We start from the raw sequence: 25119 nt of genomic DNA on the forward strand, positions 1-25119 counted from the left end.
CGGTACGCTCTCTAACGTCACATGACCTATCGCGTGGCCGCTGCTACCGGCCGTAGGCCATGCCTATTTAGGAGAAGTAGCGACCGCCAAAAAACCGACTCGAGCCTAACCCACCAGCAGCAGGTGGACCAGAACGCAGGGGCTCTATTCAACGGAGCCATCAGGACGATCTAAGTGATACAGAGTCAGTTAGACGCTTGGATAATTTTTAGGAAGCAGTTCAGCACACCTACCTTTGTGCTATTTTGATACCTCTCAACAAAAACGAAATCGTTAGTCTTATTGCAAGCCAGGTGTGCAATTTCCTTTTCAGTTGAGGGAGGGGAAACTCCGGTTCCCAACTTGGGCACCAGGCCTCCCCCAATATGAGAAAAATTAGATGAGCAAAATCTGGGGAGCAACTCATTTATTGGAACATCTTGAGGGAAGGGTTTGTTGTTTTTCAGTGCTCAGTTCTTCCCCCCCCCCCTCCCTTCCAACTTAACAGGGACATAGTCTTCAAACACTACGCCTTTGTTGCAGGCACATCATCTTGCATCATGCCGCCCTGTGAAGGATGTCAACAACTGTCTGACAGACTTAATTCAATTTTTTCAGTTCAATGCAAAACAAGAGGATTGGCGGTAATTTGTACATAGTTTCCAAATTCCAGGTTGCAACACTACCTAGCTGACAGTTTGGGAAGACCCCTTCTCAACTGAAAAAAGCTGTTGGCAAATTAAGCATATTCATTGACAATCAAATATGATTTTGACATCGTCTCTGACAAGGACCTAAACTGAAAATCACCTGCTCATGTGGCGTGGTTGTTGGAGTATATGCTAGTGTTTGGTCTTTATACAGCACTCAACTTTACTCAGGAAATAAATACACCAGGACACTGCCAGAGTCTTGGTTCTTACTTTCAATATCTGCATCACACATGTATCTAATATGGTCAACCTAAGTGATTATGGTCAACCCAACGTGGTCAGCCTAAGTGATAGGTCAAAAATTGAGAGCCACAAAACTCAGGGGTGCAATCTATGAGAGCCACAAAACTCGGGTGGAATCAGTAATTCCTTTTAATACAGAATTGGCTAACAAGTCGGGCCCAACCACCAAGATCAATAAAATATGCACATCTATTCATTTGCACATTTGCCTCATTTAATCCTCACGCAGTACTGGTGCATACAAGCCAACGACATTGTCATTTCAACGTTGAACAGCCCTGTTGAAAGGTTGCTCTAGACGTGAGGTAAAGCTTTGAAGGTGCTTCAAGCGGAGAACAGCATGGCTGCGTGCGAGCGATTTCAACAATTTTTGATCATCATCCACGGAAGAACACTCATGCTGTGTTCATCGGCTCTATTTGCGTTACGATTGTCACACGTAAACCAGTGGTAAATCTATGGATTTCCTGGCGCATATCAATGCAATGCGTGGTTGTGTGATCCATAAATTACGTCAGTAATGCGCTAGAACTGAACAAATATAAAGTTTTTCTTGAGCTGATATTTTTTCAGCCGCTGTCTAAAAAAAATTATAAATGCTCTTGAGTGGTGAGAAAATAGAAAGGGTTCAGCCGCACCACTTCTATATCAGCTGCGTCAAGCCTGTCCCAAGGCTCCATATGGTAGCATATTCCATTGCTGCCATACAGAGGCGGAGGGAAGGCTATTTTAAGCCTTGTCAGGTAGCCTGGTGCCTTGGGCCTGGTAAGTCATACTCTCGAAAAGCTTGAGTTTATCCTCATTGAGCACCACCATGAACCAAAAAAATAGTTAACCAAAGGTTTAAGAGGCCAAAAATGGCGGTAAAAATAAGTTCTGCGCTTCAAACTGTGTCCTTCATTCCCTGTGAATTGTTCACGCTTGGGTGCATATCGAACATGTTTGGGCGGCTGGCGAATTTATCCAACTTATATATGAAATTGTATAGGATTGCAGTTGGAGCATCTTGCAAAGAAATTGGTCAACATTTCAAGCAGCAGATGGTACCTCTAAAGCCAATCGAGAGGGAAGGAAGAATAAAGTGATATCACACTGATATGATATCAAGAAAAACAAAAGTAACTAAATATACGTAAGGACTGGTACTTTTCTCGCAAAATTTTGTTATCAGCTGATTGGACTTAAAATCTGTTCATAGAAGTGCTCAAATGGTGATATTCATCTTGTAAGCGTAATTTAAAAGACATTTCTTGAACTTTTCACTCATGCATTTCGGGAGTGACGCATTTAGTGGTCAGGTTTCCTCGGGAAAAAAGAAGTGCGTGGAATAAAATTCTCTACCAGGCCTTGCTGAGTGTTTGCAACAGGCTCCGCTTTCGTGGTGTGGTGGTGAGACCAAAAAATTAGAGGATGCTTGGAAACCTTGCATTTGGCGCACAGCTGCAGATTGTGATGCATTTTGTAAACAAACCAATCTTAATGCGTGCAAGCGGCTGGGGTCGCTGGGGTACTTGGGCTTGGAGGTACCTGGCGCTCTTGCTCTGTGCATAGATAGACATGATTCAGATGTAGGTGAGGCAGGGCATAGCCATAGGTGTCCCAGGAGTGAAAAAATCACATAAAAATCGGGAAAAGGAGTGAAAAACCTTCAGAAAAGGCCAAGGAGATGATTTCCTCGATGAGCCAGAGATAAGTCAGTGAACGTCGGCTGGAGAGCGCGGCGACGCCGGCTGGAGAGCGAGGGTAGGTCGGCTCAAGTATGGCAAGGTCGGGTTGGCAGCGACGCCGGCCTGACGTGTCTATCGGCTGGACGTCGGCACACACGAACATCGGTCAGGGCGACGTCGCCATGTCGATTGGGCAATGGGTATCCAGCGCCGGCAATATTTACACTTTCTAAGACGTTGGGTCGCAAATAAATTGCGTCATTGCACCCATATATATAGCGCTACCAATTATTATTGAGTTGACTTGTAGTGGCACAGGTCACAGAATGAGACAGAAGATCTTTTGACCGCTTTTTTGTCTTCGCCATAGAAGCCCACGCCAGCCGAACGTTGACAGCAGTGATGATTTCCGCAATGACTTGATGACATTCCTGTCTCCAACTGGATAAGATTTAGGAAACTACGCCCTTGCCCTTGCCTCATGCAGTGAGTGAAAGAGCGCAATGTGGGCACAAAATAGTGCAAAGAGAGGAGCCTGACTGTTCTCCATTATCTTCCTCTTGTACTGATAAAAATAGTACAAAGTTAGTGAAAAGAAATAAATAAAAACCTGAAAGTGAGGTAGAAAAGTACCCCACATCGGAAAGCGCACAAGGGAGCCGATTTGATAGCAAATGCTTCTAAAAAAGCCAAGAAGGAGATGATTTCCTTTCGGTAAACACCTGCACAAATATCTACGCTCTCCCGGATGACGCCGCGACTGGTGCGGCAGCGATACGACAGCCCCTGGCAGGCCACATATATTTTTTCGTACGTGCGTTTCTAGGCAACACATGCAAACAACGTGAGGAATAGTGGTGATCGATTCCGGTTGGTTCGTCATATTTCACCACATCTCCGGCGCGCAAGCACCGTATTGAAAACGCGTTTATAAAAAACTAAAAAACTAGGTTGGACTTTGGCATCACGGCATTTCCATGGGGCGCGGGGATGTCTGCATTTTATGTGAGCCTTTCTTTGGTTTTAATTGTGCTGCTATTGACTGATCATCCCAGCGTGGGGCAGGCCTTGCAGTCTGATCATGCTTACAGAGGTAAGCTTTGGGTGTAATCGGCTAGACTGGGTCTGGTTTTAAACAGTTATTGTGTGTGATAGCATTCGTGTCGGCCATGTGTATAACCACGCTGAGTTCTTAGTGCATACCCAGTAATTTTCCTCATACTATATAGTTCATTGTATTGCAATACACATTAGTGTTTCTTTTTCTGGAAATGCTGCTGTGTTGACGGAAATTGGCCTTTTTAACCAATCTGCTAGTGAATTTAGCAGAGAAGTGTACAAAGATCAGTGATGGGAAGTGATACACAGGTTAACTAACTGAAGCCATCATAACACGAAATGTCTGCATCCAGTCGGAAAAATTTTCTGTTTCGCTGGACACCTACAAAACATCTGTACTTGGATCTTCACAATGGAATGTGAAACTCTGGCCAGGCCAGATCACATTGAATTTTAAAATTATTGGTGTGTTAAGAGATTTTTGGCATACGTCTACCTGAAACTACCTTGGTGATGTCATGATTCCTTGAAACTGTGGCTCTCTTACGGCTTGCCATTGGAGTTGGTGGCACCTGTTTGCCAAACTATGAGCCCTTGTATTTAGGGGGTATGTGCTGAAATTGTTCCCGTGATGTCAATGCTTTGCTGTACATAATCTACCTTTACCTCAGACATGTCAAGTGTTACGTGTGTTTTGTGCAATCTGGGCTCATACTGATGTTATCATCTGTTACATTGAAACAATTTCTCTCACAAATAACTAGTTGAATACATGTGCCATAAGATAGAACATAGTATGGCTATTCTCCAACATCTACATTTTTCAAGAAGCGCTGTGCATTAAATTTTTGCCAATCATTTTAAATGAGCACAAGCAGTGATGACGTCTATATTTCATAACGTTGACCTGTGTGCTTGAATAATCAAATATCACTGACTGCTATGAAATAGCATTCCGGCCTTGGTTCACAAAAACTAAAGTTAAACATGTTCATGGTTCCAGCATGCTTTTAACATGCTTTCAAAGGAATACTTGTGGTCTTGCATGCCTTTTTACAACCTAGATGTAACCATTGATCTGTAGACAGTAAAATAGGAGGCTTTCCAACCCTGAGCAGACGATAGGCACCAAGAATAAATAACCATTCCAGCTCTCATATTGTAATGCCTGACGCCTGGTACTGAAGGTTATGGCCACAGGAGATACAGATGGCTAAGGCAAAAGATCGTGATGACCACAACCAAGCATGGGGTTAGAAATACATGTCCCAGGGGCATCAGTATAGTGGTATATCTCGCTACTACATCCTAGCACCGGATACTCCGTGCGTGGAAAGGATTGCCCAAAATATGACGGCTAGGATGAAAGGTTTTGAAGTTTTGTGCCGAGTGTAAGGCTTCAAGGTGATTTACTACAGGATATCAGCACTCTGGTCATTGTTCCACCGTCCATGCGCCTCACATAAGCTGCACTACGTTTTGCAAGGAATACTTGCAGCGGGTGTTCATTGTAAGTCAAAACATGTTGAGAAACTGTGGGACACTTAAAAGATTTCAGGGCATTGAAATTAAAAGAATGGCGTAGCTTACAAACAGAATCACGCTAAAATAGTTGGACAGACATCAAGTCAGCCATGATAGTCAGTCGTCTCTGTGGATTGCACATAATTTTGGGAGGACGCACATTAACTTCTCCTAATGAAATCAGCCGGTTTCTAAAGGACAATTGGATTGTTCTTTCTTGGCAGAACGACGTGATACACCATCTGGGTGGTTCGCCACCCTGAGGGCGGAGGCCAGCCCCGCCATAGAGCCGACGCCAGGACCGTTCAGGAAGGCCGCCGAGACGCCAGCCCTTCAGCCCTTCACGGAGAACTCGAGGGACGAGTCGATAACGACAGCGCTGGCAATGACTTTGTGGATCCCCCGTCACGCCAGACCGTTTGACTTGTCGGCGCCCGCAGTGGTCCGCAGCGTCCCCCCCCCCCCCCAACCCCCACCGCCTGTGGCTAACCCAACGGCCGGTGCGCACAACACCATGTCGGATCTCCTAGGCAAGATGCAGAAGTCCATTCTTCAAAATCTGGACGATCACCCTAAGCATGACCCGACATGGGACAAGGCGCTGTCGGCATTCATGACTGAGTGGTGCGCCGCACAGCCCACAGGACTACGTCGAGCAAAATTGAGCGCTCGGTCGCGGAACGTGTCATGACAAGTTGAGGTCATGGAACGGAACGTTTGGTAATAATCAGACAAAATACCACGGAAATGTTCTCATGCAGACTGTTTTCCATCAGTTCAGTGTTATGACCATTACATGTTTATCATATGCCTAGTGAAAATTTCCCGACCGTGGTATATGCCTGTAGCTACAAGCTAAGGCTTAGTGGGGCTTTACTAGCTGAGGTCTTTCTAGTCGTTCCAAATACAGAGTTTGAGGTGATGGCACGCATTTAAGTCTAAATGTGCTTGGGGAAGTGTGCAGGATGTCTGGTGTGTGCATGTGTTGAAGAATAAAAGTGGTACGCAGAGGAACCTGCAATATTTGTCTTGGGGCACCCAGCCGCTCCCTGCATGTCTTTACCGGGTGCCGGCCTGGCTCGGGCTGCTGCTGTGCGTAGGGCTAGAAAGGCGTCCGATTTAACGTTACGTAGTCCTCGTCTTCGTTGTGGTTGCGGAAGCGGGGGCGGCTTGATACGATGATGTGTGACGATGGTGTGTTGTATTTGATGGTTTTACGATGACGATGTGTTCGCCTGCGAACGGGAAACTGTACGCTGTGCTGGGTGCAGTCTCCTTTTTGGCTGCACAAATCACTTAGACAGCTTGTGAGTGTTGTTTTATTGTGTCTGTGAAAAGTCCTTGCGTTTCATAAAATAAAATCCAAAAGTCGTCGTCTCGCGTCTGCTAAGGCGTGATCGGTCGATCTAAATACACTTCCATGGCACGTTGAAGCTGATGATCTCGTTCATATCACCGTCCACATTTTGTAGGTTTTCGAATGTTTAGCCAGGATTTTTGTACCAGGACCACTATACCATTGTCATAAGAAGTCAATGACGTCCGGTACAGTGCACCATCTCATTTAAAGGCTATGTCATTAAAATAGTACAGCAGGCGGAGTTCCAAGAAATGATAGGAGGTGTCAGTTGACCTAGCGCGAGACCTGTCTGCTCCAGTTCGGATCCCGTGCATTGGGCTTTATCGTGGGATCATCCGGGGTTTCGGTTCTACATGGTTCTTTTTACAAGTTACGACATGGAATAAACTAGCAATGTAGGCATCTGTGTAATTAACATGCTTTAATTCCCGTTGCTTTCAGAACGGATATCCAGGAACGTGTGCAATGAGTACTAGTTTTTAGCGGTTATAGATTCCCATCAGAGTTCTAGTTTTGCCGAATTTGTTGAGGAAAGCACGGAGTACAGGATTGACCAGCCTGGGATACGGTAAACATCATGAGGTTTGAATGTACTAAATGAACGCGACTGGGTCTAGATCTGGGTATAAATGCCCGTTCCCCACATTGTTACATTACATGTCCATTCTCTCCTTATGTGGGTACCTTAGGAACACTAATAAGAGTGCATTTCGGTGCCTATGCCTTTATGCTTTCCTTGGTATCTGGGGACTGAGCGGCAAAAGGGATTCAGAAATTGGAAATGAGATCGAAGACATTGCATAGTCCAAAGTTATTCAAGTAGGCATGCATTCTACGGGATTTTCATCAGCATGACGTGCTATTTTATAGGGATCCACGTCTTTGCGGCAGAGTAAGGCGGAAGTGGGAGAAAGAGAAAGGGCGGGGCGTAAGGTCGTTCGCTCAGCTACGATTTGTCCGCGGCCCGAGAAGTCGAGGCCCTCAAAGAAATGCGATCTTAAGCCGCTGGACCACGTGAGGACTGAGAGGCAAAAGGGATTCAGAAATTGGAAATGAGATCAAAGACATTGCATAGTCCAAAGTTATTCAAGGAGGCCTGCATTCTGGGGGATTTTCATCAGCATGACGTGCTATTTTGTAGGGATCCACGTCTTTGCGGCAGAGAAAGGTGGAAGTGGCAGAAAGAGAAGGGGCGGGGCGTAAGGTCATTCACTCAGCTGCGATTTGTCCACGGCCCGAGAAGTGGAGGCCCTCGACGAAATGCGACCTTAAGCTGCTGGACCACGTGGCGATCTTATGACCATTGGACGGCTCTGTTGACGTCCAAACTATTTACAGAAAAGAAGGCATAGACATAATAGAAAGAAGCAAACACAAAATACTCGGGGAAGTTTCGCTGCATTTCCATCGCTTTCATTCAATGTATGCTCGACATTGTAGGTTTTAGTGGCCTTATCTTTCCTGCTCCAAAATCTTGTTTCTCGTTGTTCTTGAAGGCTAGTTGTTGAGCTACAGCAAATATAAATGTACATACAAAATGATAATATAAATGTATTTCTCGTCACCTCTGATATTTGGTAAGATAAAACATGTTGCCAGAACATCAGCGGCAGGGCCATTTCAGTCAGCACTATTTTTCTAACGCCGCTGGCAACGGTTGCCAGTATGCGCATACACCGAAAAAGTATATATTCTCCGACCGGATTAGTCTCTGCGGCTGCAGCGATTTCAAGGTCACCAGGCGGGGCCGAGGTTGACGATAGTTTGGATGCGCAGTCGACAGTTTGCACTGTGGAGGAGGCGGGCCGCCGGGTGCGCTCGGGATGATGTACCTCTGGCTGGTGATAGTTCTTTTAGCTGTGCTGCTGTGGGCCTGGAGGTCAACCAAGCGACCTGCGTGGAGCCCACATGGTGAGTAAACGTGCGGTCCACGGGTGCCAGGTGAAATATTTGTCAGGTTTGCATCGACGTCAGCGTCGCGTTTAGACGGCATCACGCACAAGAGACAAGCATCTTCAAAAAGCATTGATCTTCTTCAAATACGTCCTCACTCTGTTTATACTTTGTTTCAAACCTGTCAACTCTAAACTTCTCCGTCTATGCAAAGGCTTAAACCAATAACTTATTTGCACAGAGGTTCATACGGATACGTGCATTGATTTCTTCATATCCTTGCGTATAGTTGCTATGCGCCTGCAATACACTTAAATACGCGCCCTGGTGGCTGGTTGGATCATTAACCCTTGCAAACCTAGACAGCCTACTCCCATTGGCGCGGTGATCGGCCGATTGCTCCCGTCTTGCGACACTAGCGCCACCACGCGAAGAAGGCCAAGAGTTAGCTTCGCAATGATAATCTTATGGCGGATGACCGACGTTCGGAGCCGTGTGATTAGGAAATGATGGAAGCGAGAGCCTTGAAAACACTGGGGCTACTTAAGACATCAATTTTATGCAATACGGCACAGCAAAGTTTGCTCTGAGGGCATGGGTAGCGGCTTGACAGACTGATCTAGGCATACTGATTTTGCGATTTTGCGTCGTAGCAGAAGTAGGGGGGGGGGGGGGGGAGAAGGTGGGAGACAGGGTAATATCTGATTTCAGAAGAAAATAGATGGTCCCTCTAAAACAGAAAAGATGCCATGACGATAACGCTGGAAACAGTTGTTCCGGATGTGGTCCTTTGCAGCATTCCAGCGAACAGAGGGGCCGGGCCAGTCGTATCACCCTCTCCTGGCTTGTGGCTTCGACTTGAAATAGGCAGAAGCAAAGCCGAGCAGGATAATTGTCGTGAATGCTGGCCAACTGCATCCAGCTTTAAATGTATTCGACGGTTGTGGTCCTCCCAGGTCGGATCGACGACCCAAAATCGTTGGAAAGCGCGAATCTTTTCACAGGCGGCACGTCGAACCACGCCAATGTCATCATTTGCATCAGCCTGTTGGGAGACGGAGGGCATTCTTAAGTCGTTGTTTATGGGCGAAGAAGCTGCTCCGGTGGGCTGCTGGAGTTCAGGCTATGGTTGACTATCCCCCTGTATGCTCCGCGTGCATGCTGTTCACCTGCGTGAGAGAATAGGTCTGTCCCCATCCACACTCAGATAAGACTAGAGCTCATGTCTCGATTTAGTACGTTACAAGGATATAAGCTATGTCCAGCACCGTCGGCTCGGTATTCCTGAGAACTGTGTAGGCACCGAGATATGCGCATGGTATATCATGTTATTCAGAGTATGTACACCGTACTATTGACAACGTTAAGGCACAGGACTTTTACTACGACACACCTTACAGCCCCAAAACTATTTATAGTACACCATGTTGTTCAGAGTATCTACACAGTACTACTAACAATGTTAACGTACAGGGCTTGCATGTCCACGCACCTTACAGCCCCCAAAACCACGTAACTGGTAAATCTACTTGCGGTCACCAGCACAGGTATTTACTGATGTATTTGACTACTGGTGTGCAAAGAGCACCTGCTTGTACAGGTTGTGCCTCACATGGGTACTGAGCATTCCACTCACTGCAGCATTTTGTCCGTAGGCATGGAGGCGGACACGCAGATACCTGGCCACGATCTGTTTTACCAATACCACAGCATGGCACTCATCCGCTCGCGGCTCGAACAAGTAGTCTTGCGCACCAGGGAACAGTTCGTGGCTGCGTTCAGCTATTAATTGCGCCAGGACGCTGCACTGGATACTCAGCGACAGTTTAGCTCGGTTTATCTTACCACACTTACGCAAAGCGGTCAAATGCCGCTCACCTGCCGGAACGATCGCGTTCGTCGACGCCGACGGAATGAGCAGCCCGCCGTTGTCCCGCACTTTTACGAGACCCATCACTTCATGCGACGGTGGGTCGTCCTCGTTGCACAGAAGTGTATCAATGCACTCACCACACCCGACCGCGCCCGATTCCACCAGCTTGCGGTACACATAGCCGGAGATGCAGCTAGCACAGTTGTCAACGAAATCCCAGCCGGCGTCCTCCGTGATGAGGAAATGTTGCACGACCGCCAGCATGGGGTCACATTCGCTGAGCGTCGGCCGCTGCCGTTTTGGACGACGGATGTGGAGCAGGCCGTCGTCACCGTCATCCCGTGACGTGCAGCTCCCGGTGGCAGATGGCGATATGAAGTTGAGCAGTATGAGTCTGCGCATGACATCTCGCAGTTGGGCCACGTTTGGGTTGTTGTTGAAGCCGCCCATACGTCGGATCCGGCCGAACAGCAGCTCTAGATGGTCTTGGGACATTTGTATGACAGTACATACAGGAACCCCTCCTCCAGCAGGGCCTCACTGACGTCCATGACGGTCTGCGTCGCGAGACAGAGACCCAGGACCGAGGTGAAGCGTCGCGTCTGCAGTACCGGTTCGCCTGATGCTGTCTGTAGCCGGAACAGCACGGAACTGAAGTCGGCCAGAAACTCACGCCGGAGCCTAGCGGAAATAATAATCAGTCAGCACACTAAAAAAGCAATAACAGCGACATTTATAGCCTTTACTGAGGCAATTGCTCGGCCAAAAACCGCCCTCGCAACATAATGTTCAAAATGAATTGCCGATAGCCAGAGGTCGCCCAGTCGTTACATTTTGTTTGCAGGGGAGCGGACAGTTCACGCGTTCTTGATCGGCGACCGGGGTGGGGATTGACCATACATACCTGAATGGCCAGTTTCGCCTGGTGATTGGGGAGGATGGGGTGGGGGTGGGGGAGCATATGCCATAAGTGGCCAGCTGCAGGGAGAAAAGGTGTACTTTGGCCCACATTTCACTGTGGGACATTTTGCTCCTATCGCTTGATCTGCCTATGGGCATAACATACGATCAAACACAAAAGCACATCACGCCATATGCCAACTCCATTTTCAAAGAACATTTCACTAGCATGTTTGTTGATGCCGTTTATGTGATAGCTGGTATTTGGCAATTCTAATGCACTTCCTTGCGGGAAAGAAAACACACACTTTGGATTTTTCATGTTGTTCTTAATGCTAATTAATTCAACTCACGTCAAGTTGTCGGCAGTTACAGGAGTCTTGAAGCCCTTTCCGTAGGGGTTGCTGCTGCTGAGGCAGTCGAATGTCTGATCAACAAGCAGGATGAAGCGCGCCGTTGCCCCCGTTCCGATGAACTCATAGTGCTCCGACTCTTCTAGGTACAGTAGAGCTTTGCCCACCGAGCTGCTTAACAGGTTGGCAACAAGCTTAACTTTCAGTTTGTTTTTCGTACTGGACGTGCAGGCGAGAGAGATTGTTGGTCGCCCGGATACCCTCGCTGTGCTGCAGGCCGTACAGCGCCTGTGAAGGTACCCACAATCGTTATTTTACCTTGGCTGCAGAATACTGAAAACGGGTTGAACAGGTTCAGTCATTAGTGTAAGAGTGTCGCCGTCCTCTCAGATTAAGTTAAGTCTCTCAAGTCTCTACCCATGCAGCTAGACACGAACTACACAGATGATGGGATAGATGTAGGCAGAAAGACAGAGTGATGCTTAAGTAAAAAGTAGTTTTTTAGAGTTATGCTTGGTGTTGTTGGGAGTGAATTAATACTAAATTATTTATGATTACTGTTACTACTAAATTTGGCATACTCTTACCTGAATATACCTCCAGGATACCTCTTCACCATCCAGTTGTAGGCTCTTGCGTTCGCCAAGGAGGTTTCGTAGTAGTTTCAGTATGTGTACCACGTCCAGCAGAACATACACTTTCTCGTTGGTTGCAGGATGCAGGAAGTAGTTAGGAACGATGGGAAGCTGACGCTGCTTCGGCTGCAGGTTCTGAACACCCAAGTGGCCGGACATGGACAGGTTGGCTTGGAGCCCATTGGCCACGAACGCTCGCACATTCAGTCCTGCGTCGCTCAAAGCACACGGGACAGTCTTGGCCAGTTCTGTCTGAGTCTCACTTGAAACGTAGCTTGTGAGAAAGTAGGCGACAGGATGGCGCCACACACTTTTGAGACAAACGGCCATGAACACTATGACATTTTTTTGCCAGTCTCGTGTCCTCCACGTCCCCTGCACCCGGATCAACGTGACCAGCGAACTTGTCTTTGGGTTGCGAGTACATCTTCGCCTTCCGGACCGCCATCTCACCAACCATCAAGCAGCAGTTGGGGTCGATTTTTTTGGATGTCACTTCACAGCACAGCATCTGTAGCACCTGGTTGAGAACGCCCACCTCGTAGCTGACGCTTCTCGTCCACTTTCGTAGCGATGTTGCACCCTGCAGAGATAAGTTCCTTGAGAGGAACCTATACGCTCTCGGGGAATAGTAGTGGAAGGTGCGGCAGAGCTTCTTGGTTTCTTCAGAATAGCTCTCGCCACTTCGCTTCTTCCTGCCACAATTGACAACTTTGTTGGTGAAAAGCGCTGACACCATTGGGTTTTCAAATCGAAATCGGACCACCTCGTGAAGCTCGGCATCGACGATCCGGCTTTCTTTGAGGGCATCCAGAGTACTTTTGAGGCATTTGAGCCGCCTGTCGCGCCTTTGCAGCTTCTGTCGCAGCTTCTTCCGCTCGTAGCGCAATTTTCCAACCTTTACAGCAATCTTTTTCAGTGACTGGAAATGTGTCGAGTTGTTGCACTTGCGCTATAGCTATGCTCTGGGCCACCTGGGTGATGTTGGAGCTTCACTGGGGTGTGCTGTAGCAGTTGCTGCTCTGGTGCAGGCTGAAGCTGTTGCAGCTTTGAGGCAGGCTGTAGCAGCGCCTCCTCTAGAGCAGGCTGCAACAGCACCTCCCCTGGGGCAGGCTGCACTTCTGCCTCCTCTGGAGCGGGCTGGTGTGGCTGTCCGAGAAGCAGGCGCCTGACATGCTCTGGCTTGGGTGGAGTTGTGCATGGGTCAGCACGCTTTTTGGGACTTTTACGTGCCACTGGTTTTGTCTGCTCCGGGAACATGAACCATGGTGGGATGCTTCCCTCACGCAGCATTCTGCGTTCACGGTATGGTTCAAAATCAGCCTCCATGAAGTGCTTCTGCATAGGAGTGCACTCTGAGAGGGCTTCCATGTCCTTTGCTTTTCTCCCTAACGTCTTGTAGCAGTGATCCACTTCCTCAGCAGCTTGAGGTCATGATGAGGGTACGTGAAACAGAAACAAATCTGTCTGGTCCACATTTTGCAAGCACTACACCCAGCAGAGACGTGATGCACATTATGACCATGTCACCTAATGATCTGAACGCTGCCCTGCATTATGTAACGAATGCATATCATGCATCACAATTGCCACCATACCAAAATTTGCCACATTTCTTTTTTGCCACAATTGTCACCATGGCACCAGCACCATTTGCAGATGTCTTATGCGTTGGAGTGGTAGTTAGGTGGCATTCATATTTCATGACACAGATCATGCCCCTTAGATGGGGTGACGTTTGGTTGTGTCTTTGTGCCCCAAAGAAAATTTGTAGTTTTATGTGGGCTGCAAGCTGGAATTTCATTGCATATTCCCTTCAGACAATAGCAAGGTAACTTGATAACAAGTTCCATGCCAATTTGTTTACTTAGGCATTGTCTGGAAAGTTGAAATTCGAGTATCGCCGGTGTGGGCCTCTCACTTCCTGGCACAGTCTCAATGCACAGAACATTTGTGAACACCTCTAGCACCTTCATTTGGCTCTATATACAATATGATGAGAATAAAAAAAAATTTTGTCACATACCTGTCAACCTGTCAGTTCATTAAATATGTGCCGTGGTAGGCAGTGTGCAAGGCCCAAGCCAGCAATGCCAAATTTCTTTAGGTGTCTTGTACACAATTTTTTACTATGAGGATTTAAGTCAAAGCCTGAATTTTGGGCTCTACAAAGTAAAGACAAATTCAGTTGTTGGCTGAGCTTGAACTGGACTACAAAAAATTGGATTTGGTACAGTTTTAACCCTGTTGCAAAGATTTCTCCGTGTGCAAAGAGCTAAAATATCCAGCCATTTCAAGACACTGGTTTGACTCAATCATTATCCTAAAATCATACAAGGAGTGACTTTCGCTGTCTAGTTTAAGTATTGTCTTGTCCAGCTTGTTGAATAGCACATGGCAGCCTTTCAGAAGTGATTAACATTGAAATGGCCCAATCTTGAAAGGTATTTTCCTTCTGGTGGATCCTGCAGGTGGATGCAACTGGATTCAGCTGTGATAAAATGCCTAGATGATGGCAGGAAAGCACACAGCGTATCTGAACAACAAAAGATAACATCATATCTCTAGCTTGATTACCAGTAAATGTGCAGGTTGACAGTCATGGCGCAGACCCGCATACAAAAAAATTACCAACTTATGCACGATCAAGCTTGAAAGTACTTGCTTGTGAAATGAGAAGCTATCTCCATACCTTGGCCGATACCTCTGCCTCTTACTACACCCCATTGCAGAGCAGCTTCTCGTCATTTTGGCCCCAAACGACACCGCGAAACGCCCGGGCACAGCAGTTTTAATGCTGGTAAGCGCCGCAAAAAACGCTTGCCTTTCTACAGCGCTACCGTGCAGCACGTTTTGTAAATTCGAGAAGTTTGTCTAGTCTTTTATGAGTCAATGGGCTGGATACCCTTTGCTTGCATGGGGGTCAATTTGACACTCCCCCTCCCCCCCCCTCTGAGATCTCAGGAACTAAGAAAGCTAGAGACACCAAATTTTTAGGGTGTGTTGGCCTGCACATAAACTCACCTAGGTCAATGTTTGAGGTTCCTAGGTCATAAACTTCGGGTCAAATAAGGAAAAAACAAAATCACAGTACAGTTTGATCTTCAAAGTGTCCCCAGAACCTAGATAGCTTCTAAGCAAAAGATCACACGCTCACTTAAGGCCAGCGAGCTCGTTTGACCTTTTTTGAACCTTGATGCCGAAAATCATACAAGACTGTGTTAAGTTTTGCATTTCAGTAAGCGTCAAGGATTTTGCTAGGCAGTATGTTCCTCAAAACAAAATGCTGATCTGGGTCGTCTTAGGTCAGTGACCTATTCGGACCCCTAAGAACTCTATGGAATGTGCATCATGTGATTCCTGTTATCAATAATTTGGCAATACGCACCAGAAACTACCCCATACATCAAGCTGGTTTCGACCCTGGTCTGATCGTCATACCTGACCTTAGGGTGATGCAATTTATTCATTTAATTGTTGTGTGGCCTAAGAAAGCATCTCAGAGATGTATGACTTCGTCTAACACTCCGTTGTTGCGTCAGATTGAACGATGCTCTAGAAATCAACTCCGCTTAAACCATGGCCTGACTTTGGCCTGCTATAGGTCAGCGGCCTTACAAGGTACGGCTAATTACTATGCCGGAAAAAGCTTCGGGATCCATTTGACCCCAGCCGAGCGCGTGTTAATAGTTGCCACGTCAGAGATTCTCGAAACTCCTTATTATCCGGTCACCAATAATGAATTGAAAAGAACCAAAATGAACACTTCTACCAAACTGGATGAGTCACAACTAAAGTGACCACTTTAGTACCCATTGCACCATTGCCATCATTATGCACGTTTTCACAAGGTTAATGGAGCCGTTGGCCGTAATGCCTGCTTAAGGCACCAAATACACGAAGGAAATGCCCACAAGGAATATAATTCCCCATATTGGCTGCGGTTCCATCAAATCGGCGGAACAAATCATTAAGATATTGCAGGAAATCAAGAACTTGCGCTGCAATTTAGAATACTTAGTCCACAAGCAAAAGCGACCATATTTCAAGCCAATCTGGCATCAATTTGGGGATGTTTTGGAACACAGACGCCATTATTTACCCTGGAGTTTCATTCTGAGAGCGAGTTGCTGAATTTCGTGGAGCTTCGCGGATACCTACACGTTCAGGAACGCAGCCAGCTGAAATGGGGGGGGGGGGGGGGGCAGGGGAAGAATATCTTCCGTTTGACCCTCAGTGGCCTCCGTGACCCTTGGCACATACTATGAAGGACCCGATTGGTGGGCCTGAAGGGCGGGCCGGGCGACGACCTCGAGCAAAGACCTGGTTCTTAAAGGTCAACCAAAGGGGGTCGTTGCGCCTGTTGGGGTCCCCAGGACGACAAAAGCGTCTGTGCAGGTCCGAGACTACCTATGCTGAGTACTTGGCTCTGAGTTGGCTGGCTCCCTGATGGCCATTTAGGAAGCAGGGAACAAGGCCGGTGTCCGCGACAGTTACTGACGGCTTCCTGGTTGGCCGGACCACTGCAACAAGGTGGCTCCCTGTATCAAAACGCAGGGTGCTTGACAGGGGAGCCTGCGCCGGCAAGGGGCCGTTGGTCGGCAGGGAGCACAGTTCGCTGAAGAGGAACAGGACGGGACCCTGAATGTCAGAGAGCCACTTGCATTGGTCGAGTTACTCTTGCTTGACAGGGGATGGAAATGCCAGAAATGACAATGAAATGGTCTAGAATGAAACAATAGAAAAGTCTGGCCAGCCACGGGCTCTAATACCGGACAGGGGCCCTTCAGATCCCCTGGGCCCAGACCCTTAAACGAGCCCGAGTCCCCATTTCAGCCTCGGGGTCTATAACCCTAACCGCGGTCTATACTGAGGTTCATTAATGTGCTTTGGTGGCTAGGTTTTATGGTTGTCATTTTGATTTTCATTTAAGCACTAAAAGAATGCTTTCTTGTTGTCATTTTAATTGTCTTGAACATCTTTTTGGTTTGATGATTTTTAGATCACACGTTATGCAAATGACTTGTGTGTGCTCAAGAACTCAACCTCCCTGTCGTGAAATCTCAATTTTTCTTTACAACTTAATGAATAAATGAACGCGTCGCAATGCTTGAAACGGTCCCCCTTACCTCCCTCATGTTGAGGCAGACCGCAAACCCCCAGCGGTCAGCGGCTGCTGCCGCCGGCTCCAGACCATCCAAGTCAGAGTCAATAGCGAGCGCGCGCAGACGCGGTCAGGATCGAGAATGCAGAGGCCCACCCCCTCCACCACGATCACCATCCCTAAGTGATGAGTTCGCATTGCGATGCTCTCCCTCCCGTGTTTGATTATTCCGGGTGTGCCCCTGCGAGCGCATATATAGCGACTTGAACCCCATACCGCAACGGGTGGGTGAGATCCCCTGGAACTGATGCTAAATGATCTTCTAAAATTCAATCTTGTTTCTTTCAGTGGTTGTTGATGCCCTTCCATCTGTAATCGGATGTTTTAGTTTTGATGTCAGGCATCCATGGTGATGAATCGACCTTCTGGTGAATAACTGACCGCTCGGCTTATTAATTCAGTTAGTGATCACCGTGTATACTTTGGTGACGGAAGTGGCCATGCCGGTTGTCCACTTAAGTTTGTCCCCAACGCGAGCGACCCAGCAGCCCGATCTCCAAATCCTCCAGCTCCAGATTTTCGGGCGCAACTCCCGAACTAAGAGATCTTTTTCATAGGCGTGCATTGAAATGGATTACGCACACATGAAATGTGATGACATCGTACATGCAAGAACTTTAAGAAAGGTGTATAGATTAGCAAGCAAAAAACAAACATTCGCAAATATGAAGGTGAGCGTTTCACATTTGTATGGGTTTGGAACTGAAATAATACTTTTCAAGATTATTCAATGCAGTTCACAGCTCTTCCGTCCTGAAACATTAAACCCTCTACATTGAAACTAAGCGCTTGCGAAGATATGCAGACTATTTCAAGGCCATTCAGACATGCTGGACGCCATAGAAACGTCACTCAAATTGTGTTACCCTAATGGCTATGCAGCGCTCATGGTCTAGAAGAATATAACGTCGACCGTTTATATCTGGTGGTCGTGAGCATTATTTGCAGGCATGACGGCATTCAATTGGCTCTCAATCAATGTTTTGCAAGGTACAACAAAAATAGACAACAGAAGTATATACTCAGGGTAGGCGATTTTATCGTAATGACATACTAGAAGCATTTCGCTAAGAGCAAAATTCGGACAAATGATCATTTATATGACTCCACTTTACCCCGGTTTAAATGGGTTCACCTTTCAGGAACAGATGTTACAATGCCCCCATCGTTCTTCTTGGCAAAGATGGCGGCTGCCGCGCCGGAGTCGAACGCTTGCTTTGCGCCAGGCCGCGGCCCGGCGAATGGAAGTTGATAAACCACCACGGTTTTTTGATAAACCATCGCGGTTTACGGCTGGTATTTGAGGAACACTGCATGGCCATCGACTTACGGCCGGCGGCAAACGACGATGAGATTTGACCAACAACATACAACCTAGTGCTAATCGTGAGATCTCATTGAGATGAGTTGACTGGTGTTTTCCGCTGAACTCCATGTTTCGTAGCTTGGAAACGCCAGGGGGTCGTATCGACCTCGTATCATTCCGCGTTTGAAAAACGGCGAACCAAGGCAAGGGTTAAAGGTCAGGGTAGGTTGCTGGCCTAACATAACATACCGCCTAAAAAACATACAACCGGGTACCAATCGTGAGATCTCATTGAGATCAGTCCACTGGTTTTTACCGCTGAGCTCGATGTTTTTCTTCGAGTGTTGAAGGTCAGGGTAGGTTGCTGACCTAAAATAACTCAGACCAACATTTTTCTTATGAGTGCACCGTTGAACGTAATATTTGACGCTTAGCCAAATGTACGAATCTAAAAAAATCGTATGATTCTAATCATCACGACCCTCTATAGACAAAAAAGGGGCTACCTTAAATGAACGCTAATGACATTTTGCTGCCAATGAGTTACTTACGTTCAAAATGGCTCCATGCAAAGGATTGAGGGTTTACTTTCTGTAAAAATAAAGATGTGATTAGTTCATGTGAGTTTTGTGTTTGGCAGCAAGACCTGTTTTTTAACGCAATAAATAAGAGAAAATGCAATAATTTCTGTGTGATTTTTTACCCGTATAGGCTCGCCAAGTCTAGCTGATCGCCCGGGTAAACGCGCGCAGCTTCTTGCGAGTTGAACATGGTCAGGTTGGCAGGCTGTAAGGCCTTGTCTGTATTTCAGACTACCCGTCAGAATCCGCAAGTCTGCCAGTTAAACACGCAAAAGCATCACAAACGCTTAAAACGCGCCTGGATGATCGGTTGAATACGCTTCGCTTGGGTGGGAGTCAATTGGATTCCCCTGAGATTTCGAAAACTACAAGAGTTAGACACCAAATTTATGGAGGGTTGACTGGTACGGCAACTCCCTTGCGCCAGACTTTAAGGTTCCTGGTCAAATAACGTCAAAATCTTCATTGGTGTCCAAAGACCCCCCAAACGTTCCCATGCAACCACCGTGAACCCAGGTACATGTACTAAGCAAAAGGTTACTGCTGCTCATTTAAAGTCAGTGACTTTTTTGACCTTTAGAGGGACATAGTGATCAAAATCATGCATCACCTCATTGAATTTTGCAGCTGAATGAGCGCAAATTGTTACACTAAGCAGCATGTTTCTAAAAAAGTATTGGCCTGTGTCATTTTATGTCAATGACCTGTTATCCGCTTGAAAGGTGAATAATGCGCAAACTGCAATAAAAAATTTCAAATGAGCACGAGAAGCTAGTTCATTGAAGAAGTTCCAGAGTAAAAACAGGTCGGTTTTGACCTTGGTCTGACGCTCATATTTGGCCCTAGGTCAATGGAATTGATCAAATCAATTGTTGTGTCACCTGAAAACTATCTCACATATGCACGGCTTTGTCTAACACTCCGCTGTTTCATCCAATGAACGATTCACTAGAAACTGTATCCGCTGAACTCATGGGCTAACTTTGACCTGCTGCATGTCAGTGACCCTACAACATGAATCCACATTTTTGGTACCAAACGATTTTCTATTTAATATCGTACAGCTACGCAACATTGAAGCTGTTTACGCGGCGACATTCGGAAATCATTCTGGAAAATGCTTCGGAGGGGGGGGGGGTAAAATTGATCCCCCATCCAAGGGGGTACTAATCCACGCTTTGGGGTGCCAAAAGGCCCTAGTTCGCCCATCAGTGTTCTGCGGCTAACAGGGTGCTCCGTATCCCAATATATCAAGCAATCGCTCACTACTTACCTCAGTAGTATCACACCAAAGGTGACAGCATAGTCCAGCAAAGGTGAGGTGGGCCGATTAACATGAGAATTCATTGTGTCGTCAACCAAATAAAAAATTGGACTATTGAACGAACATAATATCTGATTTGTGATTTTCGCGCTTTTGAGACAACCATTCTTATTTACAGGACCACCACTGATGCCATGGGTGGGAAACCTCTTCTCCATGGACTTGAAACACGCACACCACACCTATGCCGAATGGGCCAAGATGTATGGTGCCAGCTATCATGTCAAGATTGGCGTCATGCACCAGGTTGTGATCAGCGATCCCGACTTGATCCGAGAAGCCTTCAGCCGACCTGAGCTAAGCGGTCGACCCGACACTCAAATATTCCAGTTTATTGTGAATGGAACAGGACTAGTCTCTTCCCAGGGTGAGTTATGGCAGGAATCCAGGCGTCTGACGCTTCATCACCTGCGCAACTTGGGCATGGGCAAGTCCAAACTGGAAGAGTATATGCACTATCAGATCGCTAGTTACATGGACGAGATTCTGGCGCCGAATTGCGGCTCCGAGCTTGCCTTTGACTCATCTCTGAACATCGCCGTGGTCAATATCATCTGGAAGCTGGTCGCGTCGGAGGAGCTGGGCCTCACCGACACCAAGGTCCTGAACGCTATCACTACGCTTTCACAAGTTCTCGAGACTGCCCAGCGCATGGAAATTCTTGATGCCGCTCCATGGCTTAGCAACGTGCTGCCAAGTTTTGTTTTCAATAAGGCAAAGATTGAAAAGAAATTTGACAGTGTCCTGGAAGACGTGTTCATGCTCTCCATCAAGAAACATCGGGAGGATCTTGATACGCTCAGTGAGCCTCGCGACTACATGGAGGCCATGCTTCGAGAGCAGCGGAAACGACCGGACCTGCTGACCGACTGGCACCTCCTAATGTCAGTGATAGATCTGTTTTTCGCCGGCCACGACACGACAACTACAACGCTGCGCTGGGCATTCTGCTTACTGTGCAGCCGCCCGGAGGTCCAGCGGCGTCTGCAGGCCGAGCTGGACGGCCAGGTGGGCCGGCAGCGGCTGCCGTCCCTCTCGGACAGGTCGCGTCTTCCGTACGTCGAGGCCGTGCTGCTGGAGACGCAGCGGTTGGCCGACATCGTACCCCTGCTGCTCACGCACCAGACAGTAGCGCCCGTCCAAGTTGGCCAACACCTACTGCCAGCCGGCATCCAGGTCATCGCTAACGTGCACAGTGTGCACCACAGTGAGCGTCTGTTCCCCGAGCCGCTGCAGTTCCGGCCGGAGCGTTTCCTGGACGCCGACGGCAAGTTCCAGCCGGACAAGAACGTCATGCCGCTCTCAGTGGGCAAGAGACAGTGTGTGGGCGAGAGAATGTCGCGCGCTGAGCTGTTCCTCTTTGTCACCTGCTTCATGCAAAAGTTTACCTTCCGCTGGCCAGAGGGGTTCACACACGACATGGGGGAAGATCCAAAAGTCACGTTCCTTCGCAGTCCCAAACCGTACAAGCTCGTACCAGAGAGGCGCTGAGGCGGAGGGACGGCGAGGAGCAGGGGGCCAGCCTCCCTCCTCATCCAAAAGTCCGGGGCACACGCGCGCGTGATGATGCCTGTGATCTTTGCTCACCATTAAGAGCCACCACACGCACGGAGAAAATTATGTGGTTTCGAATAGTCGTATGAAATGCTGCAATTTCTTTCGATCACAGCAGAAGCCCATTTCCGATTGTGAGTAAACATCGCTTCTAGCACAATCACTGTGCGTCTCCAAAACTCATTTCTTGTACCTACACTGATCGTTTAGACTCTTTATAGCGTGGTTGGGCTGGCCGTAGTTAGGACACGTACGCGGCAAAGGGACATATCAGTCCATGGCTTCGAGAACCTGAAGAACCTGCACATATGATGACGTGAATCGGCCGGCTACCATTTGGTATTCTCACGACATTTTAGGTTAAAAGTTTGTGCTCGGCGATTACGTTTTTTGGAGAGGGAGCTGCAAAACGCGATATTTTACCTCGCTCTGTTTCCAAGCGGCGTTACAAGGCCAGTGGTTCGAGCTTGCTAAACCGCCGAACCCCCACTGACCACGGCTCCTCCCCTTTTCATCGCGAACCGACGATGCTGATCGCAACTTAAGTTTTAAGACGATAAGGGCAGTTCTGATAGCGGGCTGACGTGTGTAAGACATGTTGTGAACTGATATGTTGTGAACTGATATGCGCACTGCGCCGACGTGGACATCGGCGTAGAACTGTTGAATTTGCGGTGAGTTTGCAATGAGTTTCAGTTTGCAGTGATTGAGTCGCAGGTAACTAGTATGCTCGTACGAACGTGGCTTCTAACCGGTTTACACTTGCGCCGCAGGTATCGATGCGCATCGGCGACGTTTCCGTCTGGGTGTAAAGAGGGCTCCAGCACATGCTTTGGGCCTGAGGTGTGTATTTAGTCGGTGTATCATTTGCAGGTTTAGATTGATTTCGTGCTCGTTTCTCGTTTGTTGGGTCACTTAATTTGCTATTATCTTGAGGTTTAATTTAGTGTTAGTCAATCCATGCTATTATCGCATTCATTTTGTATTGCTAATTTTAGTCTCTGTTCTGTCGGTCTCCGCTCTGTTTAGTTCTAGGTCTAGTCTGTCTAATTCCGAGGCTTCGTTTTTTTCCCGTCAGCGTCCACGAGGAGTTCGGGCGCGGTGTTGGCGATGGGCGGTCATGAAATAAAGTGCACCTGAAACCTCCGTGTTTTTCGACGTGGCGCCGTCTACAACTGCTGACAGCGGTGGGAAAGAGGCTCCACGCCGCGACTGCTGCCGCGTTGACGAGGTTTTTGCGCTCATTCGCCTGCCCGGTGACGCCTGCCTTATCTGGGATCGCTGAGCGCGCCTCTGCGGGCCGGCCCACCGCCACCCCCGCCGGCCGGCCGGCCGAGTGACCTCCGGCCGGGCCTGTCTGGTGCGTGCCTCCTGCGCGGGGCGCCGCGCTGCGTCTGAGCTGACGGCCGGTCCGGCTGTGCCGTGCGCAGCAGCGGCAGGCAGTAGCTGTGGCTGATTGCTGCCACGTGATACCGGGATGCTGGCGGCACTGTCTGGGTACCTGCGCTGCTGCAGTGGTCGGTTAAGTATCTAGTCTTGCTTCATCGTTTTTGTTTGGACAGATTTTCTTTCCTGATAGCATGAACTCTAAGCCTCCCGTTTCGGCTGATGTGGCTCCTGCTGCGCATTTGAGATTCGAGATGGCTGGTCTGACGATGCCGAGTTTTGATGGACGTGGCTCGCTGAGACGTTTTTGGTGATTTTCATTGATATGCCATGCTCCGAGAATGGACTGGGAAGCAAAGGTCAAGTGTCTTCCCGCTGTCACTCACTGGCATTGCTCGTGACGCATTCGATAGCTTGCCCACTCAACAGACTGCCACCTTCGAGACGGCGGCTGCAGAGTTGAGAGGTGCTTTCGGTGCTAAGACCGTGAAAGATCACCACCTCGCCTTCCGTGAGTTGACGTTTGGTGTGGGCGAGAGTCTCGATGCGTTTGTCATCAGATTGAGAAAGCTGATGGCTTTGGCTTCCCCTACCCTCACCCATACGGGTTCACTGATGTTCAGCCATTTCCTGGCCACCTTGCCCGACTTAGATGTCGCTGTTATTGCGGACGGTATTTCGTCCTTTGACGATGCCATTACTTAAGTGCGTAACCTGATTGCTTCACAGGCATATCTAAAGCAGTATCAGCTCAGTGTCCGCCGTCTCGGCTCTGACGGTGAACTGGCTGTGTTGACGAGGAGGGTGATGAGCTTAGAGGACGCAGTTCAGGCGGCCTCTCGTCCCGGTGGCACTTCTGCCGGTCAGAGAGACCGCGGCTCACGGTTATGTCTGTGCTGCGGTGGGCAGAATCATGTCCGCGATCGCTGCGGAATGCGGAACCGGGAGTGCTTCAAATGACACTCAGTTGGCCACTTGGCTGTGATGTGCCCCCAAACATGTCCTGAGCAGTCTTTTCCGCAGGGAAACGAGTTGGGGTCCGGCCGCCGAGAGAGCAGCCTCCAGCGAAGCGTTCCACCACCGAGCGACCGGACCGCTCAAATTCCGATGGCGTTCAGTCTGAGTCACCATCGAATGTAATATCATTGACCGATGACATGCGTCTGACGGCGCGCCTCGCTAGTGTGGATCATCAGTGCCTTCTTGACACAGGTAGTTCGATCAGCGTGTTGCATAAGTCCGCATTTGATGCAATGCCGAGCCTGACACTGAGGAAGACATCTGTACAGGCCCGTACTGCGTCGCATTGTGAGCTCCCATTTCTTGGTCGAACTGTGGTGCCTTTCGACATTGCTGGCGTCAAGTGCACCATACCATTTTTCGTTTCTGATGTCACTGACGTGCTTTGTTTGCTCGGTGTTGATTTTTTGCAGCATTACCCCTACGTTATTGACTTGCGTGCCAAACAGCTCTTTGTTATCCCCGTCGAGGCCGTTCGTTCAGTGTCACCTCACGCAGTGACGATGGCGACGTTTCTTTCAGTGCTGACCGAGTCCTTTTCCTGGCACTGAGGTTATTTTAAAAGGTTTTTTGCGATTTTTTACA

The 25119-nt window shown here is 48.2% G+C and overlaps 2 protein-coding genes across 2 annotated transcripts; one reads left to right on the forward strand and one right to left on the reverse strand.

Moving 5' to 3' along the window:
- Positions 1–10787: 10787 nt before the first annotated feature.
- On the reverse strand, positions 10788–12358 carry LOC119101093 (uncharacterized). The gene is made up of 3 exons (XM_037224362.1): positions 12261–12358; positions 11565–11783; positions 10788–10992 (listed from the first exon to the last, which is right to left on the reverse strand). Exons 1-3 carry the CDS (start codon positions 12356–12358, stop codon positions 10788–10790), a joined length of 522 nt encoding a protein of 173 aa, XP_037080257.1.
- Positions 12359–20714: 8356 nt separating this feature from the next.
- LOC119101104 (cytochrome P450 2L1-like) lies at positions 20715–22065 on the forward strand. The gene has a single exon (XM_037224375.1). It carries the CDS (start codon positions 20731–20733, stop codon positions 22063–22065), a length of 1335 nt encoding a protein of 444 aa, XP_037080270.1. The 5' UTR covers positions 20715–20730.
- Positions 22066–25119: the final 3054 nt, after the last annotated feature.

Source organism: Pollicipes pollicipes, unplaced genomic scaffold, assembly GCF_011947565.3.
Source record: "Pollicipes pollicipes isolate AB1234 unplaced genomic scaffold, Ppol_2.1 Scaffold_2555;HRSCAF=2994_pilon_pilon_pilon, whole genome shotgun sequence".
NCBI lineage: Eukaryota > Metazoa > Arthropoda > Thecostraca > Pollicipedomorpha > Pollicipedidae > Pollicipes > Pollicipes pollicipes.